General features: G+C 39.7%; 1 protein-coding gene across 5 annotated transcripts in view; it reads right to left on the bottom strand.

Annotated features, from left to right (window-relative positions):
- cfap299 (cilia and flagella associated protein 299) overlaps window positions 1-21,107 on the bottom strand; it is an 82,876-nt gene that overhangs the window by 2,638 nt on the left and 59,131 nt on the right. For 2 of the 5 annotated variants that reach the window (XM_044197946.1, XM_044197948.1), the window contains 3 exons: window positions 16,569-16,711; window positions 2,792-2,921; window positions 2-2,581 (listed from right to left, as the gene is read on the bottom strand). In XM_044197946.1, coding sequence (XP_044053881.1) covers window positions 2,477-2,581; window positions 2,792-2,921; window positions 16,569-16,711 — 378 coding nt within the window. In that variant the 3' untranslated portion in view covers window positions 2-2,476. Of the gene's footprint in view, window position 1; window positions 2,582-2,791; window positions 2,922-11,288; window positions 11,499-16,568; window positions 16,712-21,107 lie in introns of those variants that run through there. The other 3 variants (XM_044197947.1, XM_044197949.1, XM_044197950.1) reach the window with 2 other exon arrangements.

The following is a 21,107-nucleotide window of genomic DNA, read 5'->3' as shown; positions in this document are numbered from 1 at the left end:
ACCCAGCACAGAGTTAGAGAAGTTAGTAGGGCTAGTTTGGACAGTGTTATCTACAGTATATAAAGTTGCATTCAGACATAATGCAAAGTGAATTTCCACCTTGCTTCATTCGCGTAAATCAGTGTTTTTGCTCTCTGTGTTTATTCACCAAAGTGTGCCTGAATGTGCGTTTGTGTGACAGTTTGACTGGTCTCAAAACTGAACAAGCAGTCAACTCCTTTCTGTTATTTTTCTCCAGTTTCTCTCCTTTTTCCCTCTTAAATAGCAAAGTTTTGCTCAAGCTAACATTTTCACCCTGTGTGGACGCATCAATTTGTGGCACCACCTGTGCCTTTCCATTGACTTTATTTGCATTTGCACTTCCTCTAAAATTTGCTTCACTTTCAGTCTGAAACACCTTGACGAGAAACACCTTGTGAGGCTTTTAAAGTGGCATTAAACAATGTTTGAAGATTAGGGGGCAGAGGGTCTCTAAAACAATTACACTCCTAATATATCACAGGCTTTTCAACATGTTAGCAAATACCTGACTTAAAGCTGGAACATGCTTCTCTGGGCTGCACGTAGGTCCGGTCCGGAGAGATGTATGCGTGGCTGTTACTTTTATACTTGTATGTACATTTATATAACGTTTATTTTTTTTCCTACTCTGTTTCGAACCTGTCTCCCGACAGCCATTGAATCAACTTGAATCGGCTTACTTGACGCATAGATCCGCACAATGCGTTGTTGATATTTGGGAGGTGTGCACATTGGCTCCTCTGCAAGACTGCAGCCTGCGGTTAACCCATAACACCCTTCTCTACATAGGTTTGCAGAGGCATTTACTAGATCTTCAGAGAAGCATAATTCCACGTTTAGCTACAGCACCAGCTGGTGCTGGGCAGGTAGCGTACAGTGTGTTCATCTGAGCTTGTTTACTGAAAACAGCTGCCTTTGGTTTTATATTGGAGGTTAATAAGAGCCATGAAACTTAACCACACGGCGTATGTTTAACTAGAGAACCAAAACTATGAGCTAAAAGAAGCTAAAAGCTGCATAAAGCCTCAGAGTTGGTGTTAATTCTCAGTGGGTTTGGAACTACGAACAATACCTTTGCCGTTACAAAGAATCTTTAGAGTCAGTGTTAATATAAAAAAATATATCTTAATGCAGGTTTAAAATGTGAAAGCTGCCATAGATAAGGTATGTTAGCAATTAAACAAAACCGCAGATATCCAGAACACATCTCTTTATAATAACAGGTATATTAAAGGGGAGGCTACGTGCAGCATAATCTGACAGTGACTGTAACTGTTTATTTTCCAAGATGTTTTGTGTTACTTTGAATGTCAAAACTGACACAGCCCCACCACTAAGATGTGAAGCCACTACCAGCTGGGAACATTTATTTAAGGCTAAGTGTGTCAAAAGCTTCTAGTGGGAGTGGATCCATAGCCAACCATTACACTCAATTTACACTTTTACCTCAAACACACTTGTGGGTGTCCTAATAAGTGAGGCAGTCTTCCTTTGCAAGTTCAAAAGAGCGTCAATAAAAACAGACCAATAAAAAATGACTTCATAGACACATTAAGAGAAAATGGGAAACGTTGGGTGAACTAAATGATAAGCATCTATTTTTACGGAAACCAAAATGTGTCATTAGCACTCACATCATCTAAGTTGGGTTTAAAAAAAAAAAATTCAATCTTTCACTTAGATTGAATCAAGCCATTGTCATAACTGAAATATGACAACCCCTCCATCCCCCAACCCACTTTTTGGCTAGGACAGAAAAAGTGGTCATGGTATGACAAAGGCAGAAAAAACAAACAAACCACCCAAAATGAGTCGATGTGAGCCTGAAGATTTTGGAAGGTTCCGCTGCGGATCTGTGGCCACATGAGTAGCTAGTGAGCTCATGGTGGGTTAAAAGCCGGATGGTTCTGTGCTGCTCCATGCCGAGCCAATCTGGGCTGAACTGAGCTGAGCTGGGTTCTGGGCACACGGGTGGTTTGCTGTGTCTGGCTTCCTATGCCTTCTCTTGTGTTTTTAATAGACAGCCTGGTCGGGGTGGTGCTCGACCACAGCTAGAACGCTATGCTGCCATTTTGGCGCTTGGCCTCAAAAACGCAGTCCCCACAGCTCTGTCTGCAATTTCAAAATAGTTCAGCCCCACCAACTACTTCCCTACCCCCCAGCAAAGAGGGAAACTGGAGAGAAAAAAAACACCGCCTGTCAGTCGTTATTCTTCGAGGGCCCCTGTCGGACTGTGAGCTTGGAGGAAGCACCTGTCTCGACCCCTTGATCCTCCATTCTTTGTGCAGGTGGAAAGCAAATATCTTTCTCTCCCACTGATTTAATTTTTCTCTCTCAGTCTCTCCAACTACTTCTCTTATAGTGTAGGCTCCCTCTGAAAATGATTGTGTCTGATATCTGTGGTTAATTAAGACTAGTTAAAAAACTAGGCATTTAATAGGTAGATTTTTGCATTCTATGGTTCAAACCGGACGCATTGGGAGAAAGTAAGGGCATGGAATGCAACAAAAGGTCCCAGGCCATCAAACAGGATGTTGTGGGTAGATGACAAGTTAGTTTCCTGAGCCACAAGGACAACAAAATTAGTTTTTGAAGAAGTCCCTGGTGCGGCAAAAAGGATTTGAAAAGAGTATTTTGCTATAGCCTTTTTGCTTCCATGGGACATTTTTACTGCAGTGGAACAGGTGAACCGATCTAATTAGCAGTACCATTTGTCTCCTTGGGGCTTAAAAACAAAGCAGGACAACAACAACAACAAAAAAAAACCTACCAAGGGTTCCACATTCAGGATCTTTTTGTCCCTCTTGTTCTTAAAGAGAAGGCCGTTAGGGTCGTCATAAATCACCTCAAAGTTAGGGCTTGAGTTGGACGTGGACACCTGTGTCTTCCAGTTGTAGTAGCTGTAGAAAAAAGGTAACAGTAATTGTTAAATGATGTGTGAGGTGAAGCGGTTGCACTGGCTGTGCTGTCTGGCCGGTTTGTTTTTGCTTTTTGGGGCCGACACGGACGAAGTGCTTCAGAGAAACACATTTGAAACCCATGTATTTCAATGAAAGGATGCAACCCATAGCATTCAGGCAGGGTGGAGGAGTGCTACAACATTGTTCTATTTTTTTGTTGTAAAACAAAAATAGTTGAAACTAGGTCAGCTTTAGATAAGACGCTATGTAAACCAGGAAAACCAATCTGTATTGCCGCTTACGTTGCATTGTGTCTATCCTCTTGCCCTTTGTTGTGATGCACCTAGCGTCTCCAGTGCGCCTTGGGTTTCACTGTCTAGACAGGGCCTCACATAAGCAGTACGGATGCAGGATGAATGAAATAGACAATAACCCTACTTGCAGACATTTGTGCCTGAAATGCTCCAAATGGCAATTCAAAATGCTCAACAGCCACTGAATTTCACTGGAATTATAAAAGCATCAAGAGTTTTGTTTTAGTGATTGGCTAGTCGCATCACTGCAACATAACACAGAATGAAAAGACAGGACATGGTTCTATTTTCCAGTTGCAAGCAGCAGTGCGAGTCAAAGTGTCTGAGCTTCGCAAGACAAGCATGTTTTTGGGGATTTCAAATGGGAGTTGATGGTTGACACCTGGTCTGCAATGTGTTTCAGCTCCAAATGTTTGCACATAGGATAACAGTGGATACAAATGTTTTGAATATAATCTCTCCTCTTGAGAGAGAGATTGGTAATAATACATATTTGTTTTGCATGATTTTGTAAGATTTTATACGTAAGGCAGAAAAGACTGATGCTCAGGGGTATTGGTGTGTGCTACCTGACCATTTGGAATTCTGCTTTTTTGGAACATATTCCTTTATAGGCTCACACAGCAGGAGGCTTTAAAATAACACATGAGCACCATATTGAGGTCATGACTTAGCATGTTTCACGGAGGAAAGAAAACTTCACGGATTACAGAGCATTACACAGCCATTGTTATCATATCAATTTTAAACAGCAGGTTATAAAAGAACTTTGCTTTGCAGAAAAGAAAGGAAAGCAACCTGCAGAGTAAAGTTTCTTTTGTAAGAGAGGCAGAAGGTAAAAGTCTGTTTCCAATTTGATTGTGAGGGCGCTGTGTTGGAGTTCGCCAAGCCAGGCATTAAAGTAAAGCTGTGGCTAATAAGCAACTGAAACCAAAGAAAGGGTTGAATTCCAAAATAAATGACCGATTAATTTACAGCATCCGATTGGATCCTGCTCTGCTTTTAGATTTTCTGTTATTTTTGATACAGCAGAGCAATAGTGTGCATTGCAACTTTGTGACAGAGTCAAAGGGACAAAAATGTTTTGACCTTCAGTTTAAATTAATTTGTTTGGCATGTGCATCAATTTGAGGATGTGATTTATTAACATTTGATATATTAGGTAGTGTTTATACCTGTCAAATCATTGATCAACTAAAGACTGCTCAAGCAGTTTGCTGGAGGCAACGGGTTTGTAGAAGAAAAGAAAAACATCCATAGCAGCTTGACATTTGCTAGGCATAAAATTGTCAGATCTTCTCTCTCCTTGTTGATGTGAAATACGAGGCGGGTTGGGAGTTGAAAACATCTCATTAAGGTAGTGTTGAATACTGCATTGTTCCCATGTTAAGTTTGGATTCAGCACAGCCTTTCAGCTGAGAGCAGCCAGGCATGGAAATGAGAAAACCAAAGACACAAGTCTAAAAATTGGTTTGACTTTGTTAAAAAATGCAAAATCATTATTAAATGAGGCCAGATTGAGCTTTAGTGCCCCATTTGTTTATAATTAATTTGGGACGTCTTCATGTTTCAAACCACATTTTCTTTGTATTGTCCAAATTATTATTATTTTATTTTTCGGTGAAGCTCTATGATTGTTTTGAAAATTATATTATAATTATTCTTACATGACATGTTTGAAACCTTTATCCCTTCTGATAATTTGAATTTAATAAAAGTTCTTACCTAAAAAAAAGGCCCATCAAGGTGTTTTAACATGCAAACCGACAAAAGCCTCAATAACACAATTGCTGTAACAGGTCTGAATGTTGTTATACCAAGTAGTAAGTAATAAATAACCCTTGCTTCTTCTGGCGCTGTGCTCTCCAGGCAGTATTGACCATTTTCAGTGGTTCTCATCCTTAGCTGTTCACATTACTAGTAACACAACTCCACATGTCACACTCTGAGGCACTGAAGGTTGCTTTAGCGGGCCTCGGCTGTTCCCCAGCAGCAGTTTCTGGTCCAAGAACAAAGTTGGACCTCAGGGAGGAGGCTCAGTGTAAATCTGGGAAGAGGTACGTTTTGTTGGGGGGTTGAGGGGGCTGAAGCTGCAGCAGCAAGTTGTAAATATGGGACCATAGCGTAATGGGGAGGTGCCAGCATGCTGCAAGTTATATATCACTTGTTGTGATGCTTTACTGGAGCCAATACATGATGAACAGCAGGTATAGCGTATTAATGACCCACACTACATAAAATACATCTCAAAATTTACATTTACATTGTGAGACCTCTGCTATCTTTGAAATATTTTGGCTGTTTGACTGGTGTCAAGATGTTTTCTGCAGGATCTGTTTCAGAGGTAATCACTAGTGGCACATAAAACCTGTTTGCAAATACCCATTTGCATTTGAGCCATAAAAATATTTTCTGACTGCAACATATCAAGCATGCTAGCTACAAATTACAAGCAAACATATAGTGCAAGCAATATAAAAACTTACCCATGTGGCCTTTCCAAAACCCACAGACCCCCACCATGCAATTTTGGGAAATGTAAATACATATTTTTGCAGAATGGTCTGTTTTTGAATAGCTATGAAAAGGGCCAGGTATTCCAGCCAATAATGAGAGCGACTGACTTTACTGCTGGTATCCTGGGAACATGGTTTTCTGGATTGGTCACTTTTCATATTCCCAAAGACAGTTATTCAGAATAAGGGTAAATCTCCATGTCAACCTCTGGAGGCTCGCACCAAGACTCAACATCTTGACACAGAGACCCAGATCCAACTCCTGGGTTCAGGAAAATTTGGTCTATTTGTGGACCACATTGTCGACCAAAGCACTGAACACAGACATTAAAAATACAATTAGATAATTAAAATGGGATTGCCAAAAGAATTTAAATAAATGTAATAGAAAGAATATTTACTTGGATCTATAGATTAATAACTATGTAAAACACTATAAACACAGTGTTAAAAGAAAAATGACGTGGCACCTAGCATTCAGACCTGAAAGATTTATATGTTGCCTGGTAATTTGCTTATAAAGACTTGGATCTTGACTTGGACTTGCCATCAAGCACTTGAGACTTGAGACATTTCATATTTGCTCTGACAGACTTGGACTGGTCTCAAGTGACGGACAGAAGACTTGACTTGGACTTGTTTCAAATAGCTTGAAACTTGCCTTGGGCTTGGCTCAAATGACTTGAGACTTGTGTTAAATTGTCTTGATTGACTTTGACGTAAGACTTGACTTGTGGGTTGTTTCGTATGCATCAGAGTTTGTTTGACAGCTTTCACACCAGCCTGAAAGAACCAAACAAAACTGGCAAACACACCAGAGCGTTTAAACCACATTCAATAGGTGTGAAAACATAGAAACAATAAATATTTGCTGGTAAGACAATTTTTTTTTTAAACAATTAAAACAAACAATCTTAAAATCATTTATGTAGTTCAACATTTACTATATCACAATAACTAATGATAGTGTGGTAGAGAAACACATAAACCGTGCTAGAAGATTTTATCCATATTGTCCACTATATTTTGAAACTACGATAAGATACAACGAGTTTCGGAACATGTGACACTGGATACCATCTGATGTCTCAGATATCTGTCAACCATCTCCTGCCAACTTTCAGAATAATCTTCCTCTCCAGGAAACACATGCACTGGACGCCTCTGAACAGTCCACACTGTGTGGGGAAATACACTGATGCATAAAATTATAAGGTATGATAGGACGAGAGGTCTGGCTTTTTTTTTTCAAGTTCCCAACAGAGCTGAGTAAAGCAGGTTCAGAATAGACTGCTGCAATGCCCCAACTATGAAATACAAATTGAGGTTTTCCCCTTAAAACTCAGAGGAAAATTATATTGTCTGAGACTTGCTTTCAGACATATGCATACTTCTTCTCTTTGTAAATTAGATCTGACAGTGTTTCAGTGACTATTTATACCGAAATGCCATACAACAATTAACATTGTTTTGGTCGACCACTTTTATTCCATGGTGAACCGCTTACTTTTGCAAGAGAAATGGGACAGTGAGATATTTTAACACTGAACATGAAAAAGACTGACGAAAACGTGAAAAAAATATTTCTGAAGCAATGCCGAGAATTTCGTTCATACGTTACTTGGATGTGTTTATTGGAGCCACCTTCCTCACTGTCCCATATGAACTGTCACCAGGGCAACTAACTGCGCGGTCGGTGCACATTTGGTCACAAAGAAAGCTCCAGCAGCTGGATGGCACCACACCCAGACACATGGACCAGTAAAAGTGTGAGAACCTGGATTTGGTGGAAACAATGACGGTGCTCTCAGCACCGGTTCCTGGTTCCCTATGCATTTACCATGGCTGTTTGACACGTGCACTGTGTCCTTTCACTTTCCATAGTTACCGTGCTTAGCTCTATTGTTATCTCCAGGCGGTCATTTTCCAGGGTTATGTCAACAGTCTCATTATAGAGCTCAGAGGAGCAGGACTCTCTGCACTGGATGAGATATATCATAAAATACCTAGCATGTGTATTTGTTCAGTTTTTTCTGTAGTGGCTGAAGAATACAAGTCCAGTAACTGCTTCTGAAGTTAATGTTTCCAGTGTAAATCACAAAAGGCCTCTACAGTGTTGAGAGGCAGAGTGTAACTGATTGAATTTACTGTTAAGCCTTCTGGGGGTGTCATGGGTATGATTCTTGGACCAATCACAGATGGGCCTTGACCAGTTGACAACCCCATTAACAAACCCATATCTAACCACCCACCTACACACACCTTTAACTTATTTTCTCATTATTTTTGGTTTCATCTGGGAATGTATTAATGTTTATTGAAAATACCAAAATACAAGTGAAGTGTATCTGTCTTTATAGGTTGTGAAAATCGGGTACTTCTGTGCTCTTGAGTTCATGTTGTTGTGTTATGTTGTCTCTTTGTTTAACAAAAAATACTGAGATGAAAAAATGGGGAAAAATCAGATTACAGTAAAAAATACAAAAATCTGTCCAAATATCAGATTAAAAATAATTAACAACACTCAGAATCAGACTGTAAAAATAACAAAAATAATGTTTTTTAACTTAGAAGGGTGTAGTGCATATTTTTTCGCAGCAGCCCTACAAGAGGACCTCGTTTATTGTAACCTGCAGTCATCGGTGGCAGAAAACATAATGTTTGCAGCACACATTGACATAAAATTTAGGTTAAAATCTGCTTAACCAGATTTTCTACTTTATGAACACGGTATATTTTGTGGAAAATGGGTACAAACCAAAAATGATGACCATTATACATAATATAAATGCTCACTCTTCTTAACAAAATCAATAGTTACGCTTGTATTGTGTATTGTTATATATTAAGGGCAATGCGGGTTAGAGTTTTCATTTCTATGTTAACAATCGCGCATTACAGCTTACACTCTTATCAATGTGATACCATTTTGCATATTTTTAGATGTTTCAGTTTGCCATCAGAGCTACACACACACACACACACACACACACACACACACACACACACACACACACACACGTAGGCCAGAGCCATTACATAATGTGGGGACACAGCTGGGTGTTATCCGTATTCCATTTGACTGGAGCTCAAGAGGCTAATAGCGCCTTAACTGAGAGAGGTTAGGGGTCAACCTCTGTTTGTAAAAAGGGCCTAGAAAAATACAGGCGACCTGCCCAGTATCTTCACTCACATATTCAAAGAATGCTCACTAATGACAATTTATCAGTCTGGAATGATAACACCTTAACGAAAAAGATTTACGGTCATAAGAGTTTGTGTCATTTTACAGTCCTAGACGTGTGACATCCAGACATCATTTCAGACACTAAATCTTAATTACATGGACAGAACAGCCCATCAAACTTGGCAGGAGGTCTCTGATGATCACACTGCTGGTGGAACACTGAGTTAATCTATCAAACACAGTCCAAACAGTATCAGCACTGAGAACAAACAGTCCGATTGGATTTAACCCTGCGGATCCAGCCATTGAAGTATGTGTGCGCCATGTGTGAAGATCAACACACGACATGGAATGTTCCGGCTTACCAGCAAATATTTATCAAGCTGGCAAACTGTACTGCGATAGAATATCCCACCGCCCCCCATTAAAGCTCGGACACAATGCTTCAGGCTGAGCCGCCAAATCACCTTCGGAGCTGGAACAGTTTCTCTTTCGTATTAAAAGTTAATAAAATAGGACAGCAGTGCAAATATTTTTACAGCAGAAAATGAAGCCAGACACACAGATGCATTGCAGAGGCTGAGCGTGGAGGCAATATGGTTTTGGCTTCGGAGGAGGCATGCGCTGTGTTTCAACCAAGTAGATCCATTAAATTCAATCTTTCAAATGCACGCAGGGTAGAGCGAGTGGGCAGGGAAGCGTTATATGATTAGGCATTTCAAAAAGTTGTTTGAATTTGAAAGATTCATTGAATAATAAAGGTATGGTATTGGTTACTTCAGATGAAAATCAATGTATTTGTATTATGTAGTTAAGAGGATATAGAAAAAAAAAATCTACCTGGTGAACTCGTTTTTTTCAGAATGAGACTCACACCTTTACGCAAAACACACTGTAACAATTTAAAGAGGAAAATAATCAATTAGGACTACCATACATGTCAGATGTTGCCCAGCCTCTTAAAAGTCTTTACTAAACACAGGGACTGAAGAGGGAGAGAGATAGAGAGAGGAAGGACGGGAACAGCCAGAGTGCATAAACAGATGGTCACTTTGCTGGGGAACATTAAATAGACATCAGAGATGCTGTAGGCACATCTGGAGTGGCAGGAAGCTGGGTGCACAGAGCTACAGATCTGTGGGATAATTAGATGAGGGTCAGGACTTTAGTGTGTGTATATTTATGTGTGTGTGTGTGTGTCTGCGTTGGAAGCTCACAGTAAAAAGTAACAGAGACAAAATGTAATGAAGATTTAGCCTTTAAACGTGTGACACTGTATATTTTAAACAGTTTTTTTTTTTACCCTACATGTGCAGTATCAGTGTCAGATTTTAGTTAAATTTACTTAAAAGGTTACACCCAGAGTTTGCCCTGAAGTTACAGGAACTAAAACAGACCAGTTCCACATGTGTATATGAAAGTTATTGTCTTTCAGAAGCAGTTACATAGTCTAATAAAGCTACAGCCAGTCATATGTTGACTTAGTTTTTGCAGTTTTTAACAATTATCATGACTTAATATCAGTATTTACAAAAGTTTGTCAAGAAAAGTGCAGTTTTATTAATATTATTACCGATATTGCTTTTATTGTTATGTGGTTTTGTGTTATTAACTGCTTCTTAGATGTAAACTTTCTACAGATGCAACAAGGAAAATGCTGTGCTTGATTTACTTTAACCAGGTTTTCCAGGAGGTCAGAGGCTTACAACATATGCCTTTACAAATGATGTTTATATGACCCACCCACCCAGTGTGCCTGCTAAAATAAATCAAGGCCAGCGTTCAACTGATTTTTGCTCCTTGCTGCTCCTATAGTCAATGCAAACGCAAAGATCCTGGAGGTGACTGTAAAAGGAAAAAAACTGCAATATGCATTTCAGTCAGTGCCACTGTGTCAGAATCCTGACTAAAATCTTTATGAGCCATTTTCTTTAGTTTTCTTCCATTAATGACAAAAGTCAAGTCTCAAGACAGCAAGTTATAATTCCTGTTTTTGCAACTGATGTAAAATCGCATTTTGGTATAGTCTTGCTTCCATAATTACACATATGCCAAGTTAGAACTAAAGGTTGAGGTAGGAAATAATGTAGGAACGACTTCAAAAGTGTTTGTAAAGTTGAAAAATCTGAAACATAATCCTGTGCTATTAGAAAATTTGGAACTTAAAAAAGGAATGAACTGAAAGGTTCATGTCAAAGGAGAAAAGCTTGATGCATTTAGTCTTTAGCGTCCATTTTGTGTGTGTTGTCTCATGATTTTGCAAAGGGCTAAAACACCCATTACACAAAGTTGGAAAGTAATGATTTGTTTTCCACACCATACTTCTGAAGCAGAGACATTTTACAAAATATTTTCTTTTAACACCTCCAACCAATTCATTTTCCTTCTTCTTGTCATTTAAATTCACATACTGTGCTCCAGGGAGATACTCTGCTACTGCTCTTTTTTTCCCCTCGAGACATTGCAGACTGTGTACGTGAACCTATCCACCCTTCCTTGCTGGAGGTGGGAGGCGGAGGCCAGAGCTGGCGCTGGTGTCGCTGCTCTGTGTTCTTTGTGGCTGTGGAGGAGGAGGAGGGACAGGATTCAGAGTCCTGCGGTGGGAGGTTTAGTGCACTGAGTGGGCAGCAGCTCCAGCATCTGCTCCCTCTTAGTGGCAACCACACTGGGTGTTATTGTTCCCGACAGAGATGAAAAAAGGGTGGGGGTGGGGGTGGGCGGTAAGGGTGGAGGATGACATAGGAGGGGAGAGGTAACAAAGCATGGAACGCGAGGTTAGAAAAGTTGAAGCTAACGACAGAGAGATGTGTAAATCTGATGAAGTAGAGTTTTAGCTGGTGAAAAAAGAGACAGAGAGGGAGTATGAAGTCAGATGTCAGATGGAGGGGGGGAGACCCGTGTAGGGGGGAAGCCTCATAAAAGCATCATTAGGGAGTAGGCTGTACCTCCAGGCATGCTCGCCCGATGACTCACACCTACAACTTGTTAGGGCTTCCACTCACCAGAGAGGAGGCTGAGCTCAAGGCCACGAGCAGGGTTGTGTGTCGGAACACATGGTGAGAAATGGGTAAATAAAACGACAAAGCTTCGCATGTCTGACACTTTGGTTTCAAAGAAAGGGAAAACCACTTCCAAAAATACTGTCATCTTTGTTGACTTTTAACTGCTGTAGCAAAAACTAAAAATATATTGTGCTTATAAAGCTGGGGATCTCTGTATTCATAAATTATTGACAAGCATATTGTGCTAAAAAAAACCTTCAGAACGGTGATATTCTCAAAAGGTTTACTAGTAATAGCGAAATATGGATGTTTTTAAGGCAGCTATGCCATGCACATTTTGGGGCAATGCAAACACTTTTGTTGAATGACAGGACTTTATATGTGTAGAATTATTTAAGAACATTAATAATGGAGGTATGTTTGGCTGGAACTTTAATCCTTGGATCTGTGATATTTAAAATTTTGGCTTGTATAATTAGTGACATTCTTAAGGTGTGTTCAGACAGAATGTAGAGCGAATTTTAGATGCACTGCGATTGCATATAATGTCAAAGCAAATCCGTTAGTGGATGCGAACAGTCAGGAACTCACCTGGGGTGGGGCGAATTAAGACGAATATGCACTTTTCCTGGGGCTTTGACCCCAATTCATGAACGAGTCAAGAGGAAAAGGCGAGAGAGACTGTAGGGAAATAACAGACAGAGCTGGAATTTCTGGCGAGTTTTCAGATCAGACTCTGAGCTAAACACAAACACGCCCCACACACACTGGTTGGTGGGTATGTATGTTTCTAACAAGCTATAGCTAATGTCTGTACACACTGTACATTAGCAGTTTGAGGCAAATAACTGCAAACTGCAACTGCAATAACTGCAAAAACACTCCAGCAGTCAATTTCACACCAATGTAGCGAGGCAAAAAGTCGCTAAGTGCTATGCCTGAATAAACCTTTAATAAAAACAACCTTAAAGAATAAGTGTGAAAGTTCATTCTTGACCTTGACAGTAGTTTCACATACACAAAAAAAGAAAAAAGAAAAAACTTTACTCAAGGTCCACTTTCTTGTTTTTTCCTGAGCTTTCAACTGCATCTTACAGTTCTCATCAGTGGTTGGAGTTTGCGCAGTTTTCATGGAGAATGACATAAAATGGGGATTTGTTTACAACCTCTGTGATCGTAATGTTCGCTCTAATTGCATCTGTTGTAAAGAGTCGCTCGCGATTTGGCCCTGATTTAGGATGGAGAGTAAAAGCTCAAGGCAACAGGAATGATGGTCAAAACTAAGAAAATAAGATCCAGATCACAGAAACAAAGCACAATTTACCTTTAGAATCGGTCCACATTAGGACATTACAGACCATGTTCTGCCCTGTGTCAATGAGGTTATACAGAGTGCATGGCATTTGGCTGAACACTGAAAATAACCATGTAATAATCCCCCCCCTTGTCTAGTTGTGTTTGTCCTCAAGAGATTTCTCGCACGTATCTGAAATGTTGGTAATATGTTACTATGCACGAGCATGTGGAATGTAGGAATGGTTTTGGCTCTGGTAATTTGCTGACAGCTCTCTATGTACACAGCTCTCCTGATAGACAACGAATTATAAAGATGTTACCTGCCCCACTGTGGGATACAAACTAGATTTTAGCTTACACCTGCAAGGTCAGCAGTTCACGTGTGGCTTGGCCTGGAATTGTGCGACTGGCACTGATGCATGTAGTTCTTCAACATACAGTACGTGATGTATCTTGGCTAAATACGCCAGATTTAAAGCGCCTGAAAACTTGGTTTTCAAAGTTAAAGCAGCTATATGTAGAATTTATTATTGGATTAGTATTTTTCAAAATTATTCCAATAGTATAAGTGTCTTTTTAGATACTACAACAGTTAAGAATTTTCAGATTCTAAACATAGTGGTTTTAAGTTGTTCTAATTAATACTTTTTATATTATTAATAGACTTGTAATGTGAAAGGTGTCTACATCTACTTCAAAACTGCTAGTGTTCAGCCACTCCTAAAAAGGCCTGGACTTGACCATATGGTTCTTGAAAATTACAGGCCTAATTGAAAATGTATCTCCAAAATACTTGAATTGTGGCTAAGCTACTTTTTGCTGCTGTGGACGATAACAATATCTTTGAAAGCTTCCAGTGTGGTTTTCGTCAGCATCACAGCACAGAGACTGCCCTTCTTAAAGTCACTAATGACCTTTTAACGACCAATGATGCTGGCATGTGTCCCATTCTCGTACTGCTTGATTTGAGTGCTGCTTTTGACACGATCGATCATGGCATTTGATTGGACAGATTGCGGAAATGGGTGGGCATATCGGGCACCGTATTGAGTTGGATCAAATCCTATCTTTCAGACTGTGTTGTCCATAAGTGTCCTTAAGTCGTCTTTTGATACTGTCATGTTTGGGGTACCTAAAGGGTCAATTTTGGGACCAATTTTATTCTCTCTTTATATGCTCCCACTTGGTAATATAAATCGTAGACGTGGTGTTTCCTTTCACTGTTATGCTGACAACACACAGCTGTATGTCCTCGTTAAGCCAACTGACCTCAGTATGCTGAGTTCTTTACAGGAGTGCCAAGTAGATGTAAGAAACTCGATGTCAAACAATTTTCTTCAATTGAACTCAACCAAAACAGAAATTATTGTCATTGGCTCCAGCAACACAAACAGTCAGATACTGCCATCTACTGGATACCTGTCTGAGTACATAAAGCCTGTTTCTAGAAATCTTGGCGTCTTGTTTACCTGTAATTTAAGCTTTGAGCAGCACATTACAGAACATTGCCAGAATTCGTCCTATGTTAAGTTTTAAAGACACAGAAACTATTTTACATGTTTTTATCTCATCACGCCTGGATTACTGTAACAGCCTTTTTACATGCCTAAATTGAAAAACTGTAGACCGGCTACAGACAGTACAGAACTCAGCTGCCAGGCTTTTAACCAAAGTAAACGTTATCCCGGCTTTAGCCTCTTTACACTGGCTTCCAGTACATTTTAGAATTGATTTTAAATGGTGCTTTTAATTACTTACAAGTCACTAAATGGTCTGACTCGTCAGTATATCTCAGATCTTTAATTCCCCCACGACCCTGCTTGCACCTTGAGATCCTCTGGCAAGGGCCTTTTATGTGTTCTGAGCTATGAGCTTTTGAAATAAGAGCCCCGAGGCTCTGGAACGCCCTGCCCAAGGAAATACGTCAGCCTGAGTCAGTGGCTTCGTTTAAATCTCAGCTTAAAACGCACTTTTATCGCAGCGCCTTCCCTGATTTTATCTGATTCTAGTTTTTATTATTTATTGTGGTTTGTTTAATATTTTTATTCTATTACTGCTGTGTTTTATTTGTTTTATGATCATGTGTGATCATTTTTGTGTTCTTTGCTTGCTATGTGAAGCACTTTGTAACTTTGTTTTGATAAGTGCTATATGAATAAAAATATTATTATCTTTCAGCTTATGTTTTGGTTTTACTGCCCACAACTTTACTGTTTTGGTTCACAATCACTGCTTATCAACCTCGTTTCCAGCAGCAGGAGGCAACTGTTTTAAGTTCTGATAAACCCCCGCTGTACACTACCTGCCCAGTACCAAACAGAAGACAAAGTTAGCAACTAGCTCTTGAACATAGTGGAGCATTTAGCGACTAAAGAGCCAGATATTTCCCTCACCATTAGGCATAAATTGCTTCATCAGAATTGATTAACACTGGCGTCTTTCAGGCAAACCACCCAACAACTGTCATTCTAACTCTGCACAGAAAAACATGGAAACACCTGACTAGTGCTACAACAAAATTATTTTCATTATCGATTAATTTGAATTTCCTAGCGCGAGGTGACATTTTGGCTACACTTTACTTGGATGGTCCGCCTACAGATAGTTTATAGTTTAGAGTATTTGTAAGATTTCAACAGCTTATTAGTTGAGATTCAACAATTCAACTGTTTCACAAATAAAGCTTTGGTTTAGGTTTAGGCACAAAAAACATTTCGGTTAAGGTATGTTCATGAATTGTCACATATACTTTATTGCTAATCTGTTAAACATCTACAGACAACAGCGAAACAGCTGAAATGTTACAAATACTCTTAAATCTGTAGGCAGACTGTCCAAGCAATGTGTTACCAACATTTGTGACAAGTGTTTGTTTTGTTCAACCAAAAATCAAAAACCCAAATATATAAAATTAAAAATGATATAAAACATAACCTTTCTCGAAAAGAATCCCAAATTTACGGCACATCAAAAGAAGATCATAATCTCATGGCTTAAACCCGCTTTAATCCTGACTCTAATCATGTCTGCCTTGTCCAGACAGGTTCAGCATGGTAGCTCTCCTCTTACTTTAGAAGTGGAAATTTTACTTTAAACGTGTATATTTATTCCACATATTATTCCTATGCTGAGGCCCAAAGGGCTGGTGCTGTACATACTAACTATACTGGCCCTTTACACAGCTCCTTCCAAGCCTATATTGGTCTCTCACGTCAACCTGAGTCTTTAATCCTGGATAATAAGATTTCCTTACGCTTCAAATCTTGTCAAATCCCACACGAGTCAAGGCCTCCCCAACCAACGTGGACATGTTACAATGGAAGGAGACTTACCATAAATCCGAGCGTCCTGGCATGAGCCTCTTCTTTCCGCTGAAATATGGTTCAAAATCTTGGGTCTTGAGTCTGTGGGCGTAGTCTATATAGCCAGATACTTCCTGTCCAAGAGTATTATGATCCCTTATGAAAATGACCGACTGTAAAAAGAGAGAAAAAGAAGGAAACCCTCTGTGTAAATAATCATGGCCATCGAGCCTCTCCTGAGTAAAAGCCAGGAAGGCCAATGTCACTTGTTAAAAGAGGACAGATAGAGGGGATCTGTTACAAATCCTCCCACTTTGAAATACAAAGGCTCATGTTATACTTTGAATCAGGTCCAAATCCGAAATGACTCTCTCAACTAATGTTGTCCTGCGATGGCCCGAGCTCACTGAGGTGGGCTGTCTACAGAATATCCTGCTCAGATAAGTGTGTGGGACTCGAGCTGAATCCTACGACTGACAGTAACTAGAGTCTCAGTTCCGTTCCAACACACCTACAGTCCGGGCAAGAATGTAGCTTGAAATGACTTGAAATGTGGAGTCCTGAGTTAAAACTTAATACTGTATTTTAAAATAAAGGTGAAGCATTTTAAACCAAAATATAACAAGTTCAATGTCCAAAAAAAGGTTGAATGTATAACTTTTGTCTTTTTAGTCTTCTGTACTATTTACTTTATCTGTCACATGATGCAGTCAAAGGCAAAACTGTCCTTGTCATGCTGTATGTACCCGCTTGTTTATATCTCTAATGTGCCCCTAGGGCAATAGTTCGATAATTTATTTATTTATTTATTCAATATGCTTGTTTGCTTTCTTCCCAAGAGTTAGATGAGATGATTGATACCACTCCCACATCTGTCCGATAAATAAGAAGCTAGAGCTGGTTAGCTTAGCTCAGAATAAGGGGGAAAAGTCAAGTAAAGACAAAAAGGGTAGTGAAGTTATAGATGCAACTCATTTTAGGGCAGTTTTAGCCTAAACTGGAACGTCTAGATTAAAATTCCCAAAACTCTGGCACTACAACATAGCTGTGTTCAGCAGTTTATTGTAAAGCTCACTCTGTTACACAGAATCAGGCAGTCAAGTCCTAACATAATCAATCATTCTGTTTCTACATATTGTAATTCAACTTCTGCTTCTTCTGTCTGCATCTATTGCACGTCTGTCCATCCTGGAAGAGGGATCCCTCCTTTGTTGCTCATCTTGAGGTTTCTCTCTTTTGTTTTCACTTAAGGGTATTTCTTTGTGACGTTTTTCCATAAAGCCGAGGCTTTAAGAATAGAGGGTGATTTGTGATTTTACCTATGTAAATAAAACTGACTTGTCTTGACTAGTCAGACAGAAAAAAATATAAGATATATCAATGTTTATTTAATTTTTTATAATTCTTCGGTTTCTTGTTACCATGGTGATGGCAGCGCGGGCAGATGCGCCGGCCAGTAGCTCCTTCAAACTTCACTACATTCTTGTTTAAATTAGTTTTTTATTTCACCTTTATTGCTGAAGCACGTATTACTTATGATAGAAATACACTCCTCGGCATTGGAAAAAGAAGCGCAGGGATTGGATTAAGGACAGAGGACCCTGGGACAATCACTGCCCACGGCATCTTCCACCCAGCCAGACCAAGTGCCACGACGGGCGGTGCAACTGCCCTAGGAAGAGGGGGAAAAGAGCCAGGATGAGAGCTAAGCTAACCCAGCTTGGACCTAAGGCTATACCACTATCCAGCCTACTCCTGGGTAATGTCCGGCTGCAGGAAAATGGAATGGATGAAATAAGACTCAGGCTAACTCATCAATGGGAAATCAGAGACTGTTGTTCCCACATCTTGTGGCTCCACCACAACATCCCGGATCAAGCTATTGCACTCGATGGGCGGAACATGTTCTGTGCCGACAGAACGCAAGACTCTGGCAAGATGAAGGGAGGCGGACTATATGTTTACATCAATGATGCTTGGTGCTCAAATGTAGTCAAAGTTGATTGACAATGTTTCCCAGATGTCGAGTTTAATGTTAACATGCTGACCATATTACCAACACTGCTGCTGCTGTTTACATTCCCCCAGATGCAAATTCACAAAATGCACTACAGAATTATTACTTCCTGGGTGTATACGTGTAGGCTATAGGTATATATGTATGTAAATAACTTTTGTTTTGTTTATTTTATTTTAATTTTAATACTATACTAAATTTAAATATTTGTATATATGTTCTATGTGTGTATAGCATGAAGGGGCTACAACTTACATTTCATTGTGCAACCCCGTGTTGTAAAATGACAAATAAATGACATTGATTCCTTGATTTAATAAGGTTGATATTTTTGGTTTGTTTTAATGAACACCATTTCCTACAAGCCTACTACCTACTATTATTAAATCATTACCAGTTTGACAGACCAATCAACCGCCCTGGTTCAGCTGTAACAATAGCAAACTCATTTCCCTTTTAATAGTAACACCACAAGAAAATGGCAAACCAGTGCCTTGATGTTGAGGTCTTTGGACCAGATTTGAAATGGACCCATATCCAAACCCTACATGCATGGATTCATGTTTTTTTAAAAAGAAACCCGTTCTAAAAGGGACCAGCAGACAGTCAGCTTGGTAATGAAATAGACCTGAGGATAATTTGACCCAATCCAAAATGTGGTCAGCCTGAACAGACTCAAACAGAGACAACACAATCACTGGAAGCAGCATGATTCTCCACCAATTAATGAGCAGTCGTGTCCACGAAGAGCAGCAATACATGTCATTTTTCCTACACTTGAGAGTTCACAAGTTTTTATGCTGCAATGACAATGATGTACCATATGATCAGACCTGAGAGAGTCTTCTTGGGTATTAGACTACTGAGACTTAGACCCGAGACCCACGGTAATATCTTGCTGAATGTTACTGAAAATGTAATTATTCAATTCTATTGGCAAAAAGGCTCCGAATACAAACGCAACAGGCAACTATTAGCTTTTCAGAAAGCAAGAACTACTAGGGCGCCCCTGTCCCTTAGGGGTTAAGATACCAACATGAACGACGTCCCCTGTTTTAAAAAGGACAGAGAACTTTGTTGCATCTCTCTCGCTCTCTCTTATTTCCTGTCATAAGATATGATAAGACAGTTTACTTGTCATTGTAGGCATACAACGAAATTATGTTTCGTAACTCTCAGAGACCAGCAGCAATAGAAAACAAGATAAAAACAAAATAAATAAACAAGACATATATAATGAGTATGATGTCATGTCTCTCATTAATATTACTATCTAATAAAAGCATAAAATGCCCAAAAAAGTTATTTTAAAAAAAGATAAAAGACTACTCAAAAGAACTACTGGATGTGAAGGCGGCACGCTGGCTCCCTATAATCTAAACACTGCTTTCTTATTAGAACTCAATGAGTAAGAACAGAAAAGGCTTGGATTCTCCAACGCAAACAAAACACATAAATCTAAAGGCAATTTCCTGGCTGCTCATCAGAGACCAGGTCTTTGAAGTGAGCTCAAACCAGACATAACTTGGGAAAAAAAAGGATGACAAATGGTTTTGTCACCGGATTCAGACAAAGCAAATGAAAGGCACGTTGTCCAAATCCCCTCAGGTGACAGCAGAACATGAAATGATCTTTTCATGTCAATTTGATGGTTTAGATAACACATGATGACAATGGATGGGAAGAAGTCCAAACAGAGGACACACTCAGGTGTGAAGAGGTTGTTTTGTCTGTCAAAGATGAAAAGAAGCTTTTCTTTCTTTCTTTTCTGCCTCATCTTGAGAAAAGGAGGACTCCTTTTGTGTCCGACTGTGTCTTGTTTACTCTGAGCATGAATGAGTACCACTTGTCGGCCTACAGTAACACAGTAAGAGAGATCCAAGCGGAATACCTCAGCTAGTGATATCACATTTGTATAACTGTCAGGACACGGGCCATCTGTGGATCCCTTTACTAAAAAGGCGTGAGATAACTAGCACTCCAGAGCTCAGAAGAAAAGAGGGCTCCTTTCTCTCTGTCTCTCAAACGTTTAAAACAGATGCTATCAGGTTCACAGCTGGCTGGAGGCCTGGGCCAGATACCCTATCTACTGGCTTCTGTCCTCCTGTAGCCAGCCTTGAAAAGACATCATCAGCTGGACCCGGCACAGGTAAAGGAGGCGAGTAACATTTGGGTGGCGGCGATAAAAATATTAGTTGAATTCGTCTATGGAGGATATGTAAATCAATAAGGTCAGTTTGCTAAATGAGCCGGTACCTGTTTCACACTGTAACAGTGAAACAGGTACAACAACATCTTACTTTGATACAGTCTTTGGTCCTGGGCTGTTTTCAAATCTCATAACTGTATCTTTTCCAACTGTCAGCCAATTACATGAAGATAAAACAATGGCTTTATATAGAACAGGCTCCTGATTGGCTACTCGTGATGCTTCTCTATGCAAAATGCAGCATCTAAACTTGTAGGTTCTCTGCTGTCAACCTGATTATCCTTGCACATATTTGCTGAAAATTAAGATTATACTTGCAGCAATATGTAGCTGCTGTGAATCA

This window comes from Siniperca chuatsi, linkage group LG5 (genome assembly GCF_020085105.1).
Source record: "Siniperca chuatsi isolate FFG_IHB_CAS linkage group LG5, ASM2008510v1, whole genome shotgun sequence".
Lineage (NCBI taxonomy): Eukaryota > Metazoa > Chordata > Actinopteri > Centrarchiformes > Sinipercidae > Siniperca > Siniperca chuatsi.
This window is presented reverse-complemented; position numbering and strand designations above follow the sequence as displayed.